This window comes from Pseudorasbora parva, chromosome 3, assembly GCF_024679245.1.
Source record: "Pseudorasbora parva isolate DD20220531a chromosome 3, ASM2467924v1, whole genome shotgun sequence".
NCBI lineage: Eukaryota > Metazoa > Chordata > Actinopteri > Cypriniformes > Gobionidae > Pseudorasbora > Pseudorasbora parva.
The window spans coordinates 11,205,184-11,216,013 of record NC_090174.1 but is presented as its reverse complement, the minus strand read 5'-3'; the positions used below and the strand labels follow the sequence as shown (position 1 = coordinate 11,216,013).

General features: G+C 35.8%; 1 protein-coding gene across 1 annotated transcript; it reads left to right on the top strand.

The window, feature by feature from the left end:
• The first annotated feature begins 683 nt into the window (after positions 1–683).
• Positions 684–10,280, top strand: prkrip1 (PRKR interacting protein 1). The gene is made up of 6 exons (XM_067439941.1): positions 684–888; positions 1,020–1,098; positions 1,919–2,019; positions 9,396–9,481; positions 9,577–9,638; positions 10,015–10,280. The coding sequence occupies exons 1-6, from the start codon at positions 763–765 to the stop codon at positions 10,104–10,106; spliced, it is 546 nt and encodes a 181-aa protein (XP_067296042.1). The 5' UTR covers positions 684–762; the 3' UTR covers positions 10,107–10,280.
• The last annotated feature ends 550 nt before the right edge of the window (positions 10,281–10,830 follow it).

Genomic DNA, 10,830 nt, shown 5'->3' with positions numbered 1-10,830 from the left:
GTGAATTTGCATTTCCTTCAGGCTGAGGCTTTATCAATTCACTTTAGTGTGAAATGGCATTTACATCTGAGAAAAACAGACCTTTTTGTTTATAAAAAACTAACTTTTAAACTTTTGTTTATAAAAAAAAACAAAACAAAAAACAAGCAAGCCCAGCCCAGATGAGAAAAAGTAAGGCAAGTAGCCTATGTAACAAATTACTTTCTATAAAAAGTAACTAACTTTGCAGTGTTGTGGAAGCTGAAGTCTATCTATCTATCTATCTATCTATCTATCTATCTATCTATCTATCTATCTATCTATCTATCTATCTATCTATCTATCTATCTATCTATCTATCTATCTATCTATCTATCTATCTATTAACCAATCGATCTGTCATTAAATCAATCGATGTTATAGCCTATAATTTTTTTCTAGAACAAAAACATTTTCATAAAGAATAATCTGAATTTGGCCGAACAAATCAATTCAGAATTAATCGAATCACCTAATCTATCAAAATGTATGTGTAATATTGTTTTATGGAGGATTCATGGTTGGCTTTCTATTTTATTTATTGTATTCATTTATTTTACATAATTATTCAGACTGAGACTAATCTATATTATCAATGCAAAATGGCATCCAGTCATTAGCGCCTATTTTATGGCCCAAAACGATGTAGATCCACACCAGTCCAATGGGTGGCAGTATGTGGCCTGAGATATGTGAACAGAGGAAGAACTCAAAACCTGCATCGAAGAAGACGCGGGAAGAATCATGGCGGAGGATAAGAAAGATGTGCGATCAGGGAAAGCTCCTAAAAAAGAGTCCCAGCCTCTGATTATCGCCAAAACTCCAGCAGAGGAGCAGCGCTTGAAGTTGGAGAGATTGATGCGAAATCCCGTGAGTTAAAGGCAGTTTTACACCAAACTATAGCGGTTCCTCTTGGAGTAGTAACTCAAGATAATGATGCTGCCGAACTGTTTGTATTGCACACCAAACAGTGCTGAGTTTTATATTGTATTTTTTTAAAGGATAAACCTGCGCCCATACCAGAGAGACCAAAGGATTGGAATCCACGCGCTCCACCAGAGTTTGTGCGGGATGTGATGGGTTTGTGTCGTTTGTTTACTCTCTGATTTCGGGATGGGAATCCTAATATAAAGATTCGACTCACCTGAACGACTCCGATACCTTAGTAACGATTGTTTTAGCACTTTTGAGGAAGAAATATTTATAGATTATTTTATTTTATTTTTTGCGTAGTGGCATCAGCAAATGTTTTCAAATGAAATTTAGATTTGAGAAGGACCTGTTGATCATCTCCAAAACACAAATCAAGTTATATTATGATATTATGCCCGCAAATGTTGGCATTGAAGCCAGCTTCCAAAAAAAAATTCACACAAGTATGTGTTTAAGGAAATAATTTCAAAATCGTGATTACATCAAAATCACAATATTGATCAAATAAATCATGATGGATTTTTTGTTGTTGTCCATATTGCACAGCCTTACCTCGTGGTAGTTTTCATTAAAATATCTTCAGATTTCATTAAAATATTTTAGGGTTAGTTTCTAAGACAGGAAAAAGATGACAGAATTTGTATTTTTGGTTGATCTAATTCTAAAACACACACACACACACACGTCATATATATATATATATATATATATATATATATATATATATATATATATATATATATATATATATATATATTTGTCATAATACCATCAAGTTTTGGATTTATATTTTGTCTAGTACTACATACACTTTACTGTCCAATGTCAATTGATTCCAATATTCACAGAATTTCTGCCCACACAAATAATCTGTCAGGAATGTAATTTATTTGTACTTTACTCAGCCACACCACTCTTCAGGGCCGTGGATGACATTAGTGAGAGCTGTTGTGTGTGTTTGTCTCAGGTTCCAGTGCTGGAGCAGGCAGCGGTGAGTTCCATGTGTATAGACATCTGCGCCGCCGAGAGTATCAGAGACAAGAGTTCCTGGAACGAATATCTGACAAGGTAGGTTTATTTTCACCTGAAGCAAATTATTATTATTATTAATTATTATTATTATTAACTTGAAGCTGCTTTACCGTTTATGTATGTCGCTAGTTATATATATATATATATATATATATATATATATATATATATATATATATATATATATATATATATATATATATATAATACATATTACACATACTAGTGTCTATGGATATTAAACTGCAAAATACTATTTCCATATTACTCCCATGTTCTGCTTCTCTGTGTGAATGATGCACAGATGCACGGTTTTGTTTGTAGCTCATGCACCCACATACACACATTATAGAGAGCCAAATATGGGTGGGTCATATTTCAAGAATATTTGCGATAACGATATTTATGACAATATAAAATATATTTAAAAATAAGTTTTATTGGTGATAAAGCAGCATAATTTATTAGTGCAAACAAAATGAAGGACATTGTCCTTTCTTTTCCAATAAGCTACTGGTGTTTGAATGTCATGTGATTCTCGTTGTTCTGGTGACATTATAACTGTTTCATTAATGAATTTTATCAAAAGTAATTCCATTAATCAAAAGTAATTTTCATTTGTCATCTAAGTAATTCCAAACATCGCGATGCAGACTACAACATTGTGATCAAAATACACTCCACTTATTAACACGCTCCACGGCGCCACCCAGTGGATTTAGTTATAACTGCGACATTTAGAGGGATTTCCCATGGATTCACTGCATTTACAGTCAGCAAATCAACGCAGTAAAATTCGAATAGTATTTTTAGCTTTCGAGTATTAATAACAGATTGAATATTCTATTCTTGAATATTCTATAATACAGAGAAAATTAAAACAATTAAAAAAAAATTTACAAATCAGAATGTTTGTATGTGTGAGGGAGAAATTGATTCTATTTAGGACGGTCCTCAGGAAGTGAAGTACAGCTTTGCAGGCCCTCTTTTCTCCTCAAGCGCTCTCTCCTTCCTCTACCATCTCTATCTCTATTTTGATCGTGGGATGTTGTCTCAGGTGATTTTTCTTTTTTTTCTTAAAGTAGCTAAAAGACAAAATACTAAATTAATAATACAAAAATACTAAATGTATACAAACAGGGCTTGACATTAACTTCTTTGCTCACCAGCCACTGTGGCTAGTGGTTTTCCAAAGTTACTAGCCACTAGCATTTTCATTGGCCACAATTTTGCTGTTTGGAAATTACATTGTATATGTTACTTAAAACCCTTTCAAACTTTCAAATGCAGAGTTACCCCCCTTAAATCAAGACTACGTTTTATATCAGCTGGGATGTGCTGGTGGGCAATATGATAGACTAAAATGAGAAATGTAATCTGATAGGCTATGAGTTATTTTAGTTAGGCAAAAAGAAAAATAATATATATATAAAATAAAAATTCAGATACTAATACATATTTATTTAATAGGTATACATTTATTTAACATCTGTAGTTGTTTGATTAACATTAATGACAGACAGGTATTTAATTGGGCTGCTGAATGCATGGATGTAATATTTGTGACACATCCGGTTATTACCCACCTGTTTACGTACACTTAAGCCATAACCGACTGTTCATGCGATGGACATTTTGACATCAGTGTGCACGTGTATTTGACTATTCAGGAGCAGGGAGAACTGATCACGCGTGCGACAGAGAGCGCACGAGAGAGAGAGAGAGCACTTTTGTTGTGTGTCATTCAGTGCGATTCCGCCTATTTCGCCTTCACTAAGTGTAAAGAATTGTAGTTCAATTGTAGCCAATTTTGTGATACGACGGTCTTGGCATTTCAGTTAGCTGTAAATTATATTCAACCCGCCAAAGTGGTTAGTGGGAGTGGCTGTCGTACGCCACAGCTGAAATCTACCCGCATTTGGCGGGTTGGCGGGTGTTAATGTCAAGCCCTGCATACACATACATTTATTTACAGTAGGTGAATGAATGTGTGACCCTTGTCTTGTTCTGGGCCTTGATACTTTGTTATACTTCATTATTGGTACCAATTCTCAGAACTAATCTTACCCAAAACTTGTGAACAAATGAGTCACAAGAAAAACACTTTATACAGGAAATGATTGCTTATAATGTGGCACTATTGAATGACTAACTTTCTTTTTAAAGTTTGAATATCAAATGTTACTAGCTAAAACAAAAATGCACAGTCACAGATTAGAAATAGATATAATTAAATTTGATTATACAACCATTTAATCACTTTCAGCTTTACAAGTCGATTACTGTTGCTTTAATTTTAACAGCATTACATTGTTCCGCACACCGGATAGGAAGCACTGTGCCTCGGACATCTCTCACACCCCGGTCGCGTCAGTCTGTACTCGCCTTCTCAAGTTCTAGGGGCAGTGAATCAGATATCATATAGGCAAAAGTTTACTTCTATAAAGAACAAAGTGGCATACATAAGTTCACTTACTTGAACAGTTAGCGGTTGCCTGAAAGACGTCTTCACACGGCAGTGGGAGAAATTTCAAACGACGCATCACAAGAACCATATCCACCAACCAGAAAAGCTACTGTTACCATGGAGATGACCGCCAGTTTATCGCCCAGTACATATTTTTAAATCAACTGTTAATTAGAAAACAGTTCATCAAATTCAGCTTCCTTCAGTTCATCAAATACAACCTTCACGGAGTTAACTTGTCCCAACGGGAAAATAACACACCCTCTAAACAGCAGTTTGGATTTGGAAATAAGAATACTTGCTTTAGTTTTGGCTTCTCGCGTGTGTGCGTGTGTTCCGAGTTCAAATGTCCTGCGTGTCCGGCGGTTCTTTCCGAGGTCGAGGGGGAGCGGCTGGTTGCTCTAGAGATGCTCCGTGTTCTCCTTCTGAAGAAATGCCCTCGGGGCTAGGAATTTGATGAATCAGTAGGGAAGCGAGGAGAACCAGGGAAGAGGGGAAGAGAGGAAGAGAGCGTTGGGGCCTGCTGGCCCATTTGTCGTGTGTGGGCCTGCTTGGAGGGCCTACATTGGTGGCCTGGCTCAAAGGCCAGCCACGAAGACGTGTTGGTTCAGCCAGAGAGAGAAAAGAGAAGAAGGGGCAGAGAGTGGGAGGGCATCCGAGCACCTCCTTTTAAAGTCTGGGAGTAGTCCTGCCCTCCTGGGTTAGACTTAACCAATGAGATTGTTGGGATTTCCAGGCGGGAAATTCCTCAGAAGATTTTATGGCTCTTTGTTCCAAGCCTGAATCAGTGGGTCTCTGACCATTCATACTCCAATTAATGCAACAAACACACACTGCATTTTCTAAATAAGTGATATACATGGAAGTGTAAGTCGTGAAGTGAGCATTAATTTGATAGGAGACATGACATATATGAGGTTACCTGAACTAGTAAGTTGTTAAGACAAAGACAAAAAGATGCAAAATACCATACAGAAGAAACATTTTACAAGACAGTTATGTGTTTACATACAATGTCCTGGGGTGCATGTTCATTTATAGATGGTTGTCTATAATTTGAGGCAAAAACGTGTTTTATACAAGCTCTAACTCTGGACTTTTCATGTGGCCAAATTCTTTTGGGCCATAAAACAGTCTTATCAGATGGTTTCCAGGGAAACGGAGAATCTTTCTCTGTTGTGTTGGGGGAAGGTCTGTTACTAAGCACAAAGCATTCAAAACATATTTGTTAAATGTAACTGGCGATTGTGTGTTTGATTCGCCTGAGTCGCTACATGCTGCTATACCATTATCGCAATATGACACTTTTTTTTTTTTTTTATCATGGAAAATGTATTATTTACGGCATTTTGCTTGTAGTATAACACTTGATCGGATTGAAAATGATGAAAAGTAAGTAGCGCGCACTCGTCAGTAAAGTTCAAGCGTTAACGTTACAACAAAAGTACAAATGGAGCAAAAACGCGTTTCTGACTTGATAGTAAAAGAGCTGTCAGATAAGGAAACAGACTTCCGTCACTTCATGAGTAGCAGCTGCCACGCTCGCTCTCCAAAAAAAAATACTGCACGCTTGATCTCCAAAAAAGCCCTGTAAGCCTTGCGGCATTTATGCAGAGCATTGGTATGTGCCATACTCAATTGCTGAACCATGCATTATAAATAAAATTCATCAATATTAAAAACATTTAATTAGTTGTAAATTAAATCTTTAATACTATTACAAAAAGATAATGTGTACATTGACTTGAGTAGCCTGTATTGGCCTATACATTATTTGCTCAGTTGAACATTTTTTGGTGGAGGATGCGCGGGCAAAAACAAGTTAACGCAAAACTCTGAGCACAACAGCGATAAATACTCTTCAGAGGTTTATAAATACTCTTCAGAGGTTTATAAATACTCTTCAGAGGTTTATAAATACTCTTCAGAGGTTTATAAATACTCTTCAGAGGTTTATAAATACTCTTCAGAGGTTTATAAATACTCTTCAGAGGTTTATAAATACTCTTCAGAGGTTTATAAATACTCTTCAGAGGTTTATACTGTATTCTTTGTGTTACTAAAATAGATTATAGCTCAAATCCTATCTAAAAAAAAAAAAAAACCTTTTCCTAGGCACACTGGTGTAAACTTCTGTAAGATTTCTGATTAATAATAAATTCGATTTTTGGTTTACAAACCCTACAGTACCTGTCTGTCCAAACCAGACAAGACGTGACGAGATGCAACAAATCAATCAAAAACCACAGCCAATCAGAACAGCGTGTGGGTGGGCTCTAGCGACAAAAACACGGCACTAGAGATTAATCTGGACAGCACTCGCAAGGAAATTAATAAGTACAAAATCAAATTCACAAATATTACGACATTTAAACTACTAAAAATACATACTGAGTTACTAAACCAATTGTTGTCATAGAATATACTTGTTTGTTTACAGTTTGAACGCTCGTTTCAATGTGTTTAATTTTAAGATCTGAGGTGACTTATCCTTTTAGTATGACAAAGCGGGGAGCGCTAAATGATATTCAAAGTAACATTACACACTTTTAACATTAAATAAAGCACATAAACACTTCCTGAGATTAACATTGCCATGTTCTGTGTTGTTGTTCCAGCCGCGATGTCGCACAAAAAATAGAAACCATTTCTAAAATAGATTAATTGCGTGTCGCAGTCGTGGTTGGTCAGGACAAAAACTCTAATTAACAAGGAAAAGATACCTTTTATCGCGTCACGTGTAGTTATGACACGGTGTGACGCCACTGAGGGACGGTCTGTCAACATTTTTTTCTCCCAAATTAAGCTGGTGAAAAAGGTGATGCAAATGATTCCAGCCACTCACCATCATCCACTTTCTGCATCTGTTAACCACTAACACAAATAAATACAATGTATTTGAATTTACCCCTACTTGAAAGAGAGTGCTTATAACTATATTAAAAAATCTTGTATTTAACAAAGAAATTTAAGTTTTATTAACAAAAGTTATCTTGCACGTTTGCCTCTACCATTTTTCTGTATGATATTGTGCATCACTTTTGTCACATGATTCTGCGCTAGGGGTTGAAAGACTTCCATTTTTTTAAAGTCGACATTTATGTGATGAAAGTCGAGTCGACGTCGACTAGTCGCAGATGACGTCATTAATGAACAAATAAACCTGAGCCTCGAGCTGAGACTCGAACTCGGGTCTTCTTGTGCACAGGACAGCTATGGCATATGACACAGCGCTGCCCATAAGGTTATTGGTCCTACATAACAGCCTTTGTATCAGTTCTTTTGTCTTATGGCCGTTATATTTCTCACAGATTTCTGCTCGTTCTGAATAAGATACAGATAAAGTAGCTCAATAAAGATTACATGTATATGAATGCATTTGTGAGTAATTGTGTGTGGATTATTTCTACCTGGCAGTGTCTCTCTGCTAATAGTGAAGCTGTGAGTTTAGTTATCAAGAAATATATGCTAGAACTTTTCAGTTTCTAAGCTATTTTACTGATAGATCACAGAACAGTGTTGATAGATTTATGCGCTACTGAATGCAGGGTTTTGTGAGGCACGCGCGATCTCCGCGTAATGTGCGATCGGCTATGTGTGTGTGTGTGTGTGTGTGTGTGTGTGTGTGTGTGTGTGTGTGTGTGTGTGTGTGTGTATGTTCCAATGCAGCACGCATTAGTTTTTAGCGGTGATTAACTTGCGTGTACAATAAGCCTGCATTCTCCTGATCAATTTTGAGCATCCAGATGGTATAATCAAACGCATCTTGTGGAGAGCATTTATTTGTCATTTTTAACTGTTCAAAACAGAGCCTGTGTGTCAGGAAATTGTTTATCCTGTAGCGCCCTCTATAGGCAGCGACTAGTCGACGTCAAGCTTAAAGCGTCATGACAGAGCATTAAGGTCGACTAGTCAATTAGTCGAGTAGTCGGTTCAACCCCTATTCTGCGCTGTGCCTATTATGCATTATGGAATGCAGTTCCACCTGTATTTGTAGCGGCTTGAATAACTGAATTTAGGTGTGGTGTGAGAGCAGAGGTAGATCTGCTCTGCTCTCCAGCTCACGGGTGCAGAGGTTAGATATACATTTAGCAATCATTTGAGTCGAGCAATATTGAGTTGACCTTCCCTGCGTAATATTTAGATGTTTATATGTGAATAAAATACTAAATTCAATCTGTTCATCAACAAAGCGATTTTGTCTCGTATGGATTTATTTTACAATCACTTTATGAACATTTTAAAGCGCAAGTGTTAGGTGAATAGACTTCTAATGAAGGGACAGAAAGCTTGCAGATTTTAATTAAAAAAATCTTTGTGTTTAGATGAATGAAAGTCTTGGGTTTGTAATGACATGAGGGTGAGTAAATGATGACAGAATTTTCATTTTTGGGTGAACTAGAAATTTGTGGGTAAAGAGTTTAAGATTAACATCTATTAACATTATAATTAATGTTATTAAGATTATTTGTTTTAGTGTTTTTGGGTCTTGAACTTGGGTTGATTGGGTCTGTTTTCAAGAATAAAAACATTCAAATAATAAACAAAAGTTTACAAAACAATCTGCTGTCAAATGCTATGAACAGACGTGATATGAGAGGCCACTAAAAATGAACCATCCACTTGTTCCTGATGCTGGTATCCTTCTGAAGTCTGTGAAGTTTAGATTGCCAATGTAATATTCAGGTGTTTATGAATGAATAACCTAAATTAAATCTGTTTATCATGTAAAGTGATTGTCTATTCAGAACTTGAAACCACTCTATTAAAATAAAATAAAAAATTACTTTTGCCAACATTATTTGCGTAGATGAAGAGTATATTTTGGGTCTGAACTTGTCCTGGGTTTGATGGGGTCCGTCTTCAAGGATAATAAAAAAAATCTTCATTTCAAGATGGAGTATAACTAATATTGGTTCACATTTAATTTGTTCTACTCTTGCAGCAAAAGCTGGATGAAGATTATATAGCGAAGGTAGAAGAAAACCAAAAGGCGGCTGAGGAAAGAACAGCCAAGCGCAGAAAGAAGAGGTTTGCTAAATAATCAGGTTTAATTTAGATCTCTAGAAAGCTCTTAGTGTATCTCTTGTGTTTCTGAATCGCAGTTCTTCTTTTGTGCCATTTAGGGAAAAGTTGAAACAAAAGAAGCTGATGGCCAAGAAAGCCAAGATGGAGAGCCAGAAAGAAGGTTAGAGATTATGAAATACAAGTATTCAATACCATGCTCTGGTATTACTGAATTTATTCACAGTTTTTACCAACAGCAGGAAGATATCTACTAAATAAGCAAATTCATATTTTATTCTTTAATTATTAATAGTTAATTTATTTGTTTGATTTGTAAGTGTTCTGTTGGCCAGTGTCAAAAAGGCAAAGGAAATCCTCTATTGTTGTAGCATCCATGAATGTGAATATTTAATATAGACACTATTTATTACTGCTAATGTTGGATGAGAGCACAGATCATCATCATCATCATAATCATAATAGTAACTGCACCTCTTGAATTTGAGTCATTTCAGCTTTCATCTAAGCTGTGCTCTTTAACATGTTTGTGTCAGCAGGCTCCGAGTCTTCCTCGTCGTCATCGGCTTCTGAAGCAGAGGAGCGAGATGATGATGCAGAAGTGCCCAGCTTCATCATGGGGAAGAGGTGACCGAATGAAGGAATGGAAGTATCCAGCATATATTACCATGTGATGCCATAAACACCTCAAGCAGATAACACTTATCAAATTGTGTTCTGACAACTCGTTTTTTAGAAGTGCTCTGGTGTCCTTTATGGTTGATGTTAAATGCTTGAAGTTAATGTGGTCTGATGTTCAACACTTGACTTGGACATTTAAAAAGCTGGATGTTTTGCGTGGATAAAAAAATTTGCTAACACGTTGCTTAAAGCCATATATATATATATATATATATATATATATATATATATATATATATATATATATATATATTATTGAATGCATTAATTAGGCTTCTACATTATGAATACTTTTTATAATGAATTAAACAATGGCTTTAAGTAAATTGTTAAAAATAATTTGATCAGACTTGACTTAACTTTTTTTCTTTGTAAATATGTATTTTTTAAATAAACCACAAAAGGAATAGTCGTGTTTGGCGTTTCATGGAGCATCTTGTCACATACTTTTCTGAACAAAAAAATGGGATGGGTTAAAGGTAGTTTGAGACCACATCTACATTTATTATTATTGTTTTAAATATAAACCTGAAAATAAAATGCTGCTAATTCTGTAATTATACACACTGTTTCTCTGACCTCATTTATGGAGAACCATAATTATACTAAATAATTTGTGCACGCAGGCCCATTTAAAATTTTAAAACAATAGTTCATTTGAGGATTTTGACAAA

Bases quoted from the DNA above. Each gene is read 5' to 3' on its own strand.
- prkrip1 (XM_067439941.1), top strand. From the start codon at position 763: ATGGCGGAGGATAAGAAAGATGTGCGATCAGGGAAAGCTCCTAAAAAA. The intron at 889-1,019 runs GTGAGTTAAAGG...ATTTTTTTAAAG, and splicing joins AGAGATTGATGCGAAATCCC to GATAAACCTGCGCCCATACC. The intron at 9,482-9,576 runs GTTTGCTAAATA...TGTGCCATTTAG, and splicing joins GCCAAGCGCAGAAAGAAGAG to GGAAAAGTTGAAACAAAAGA.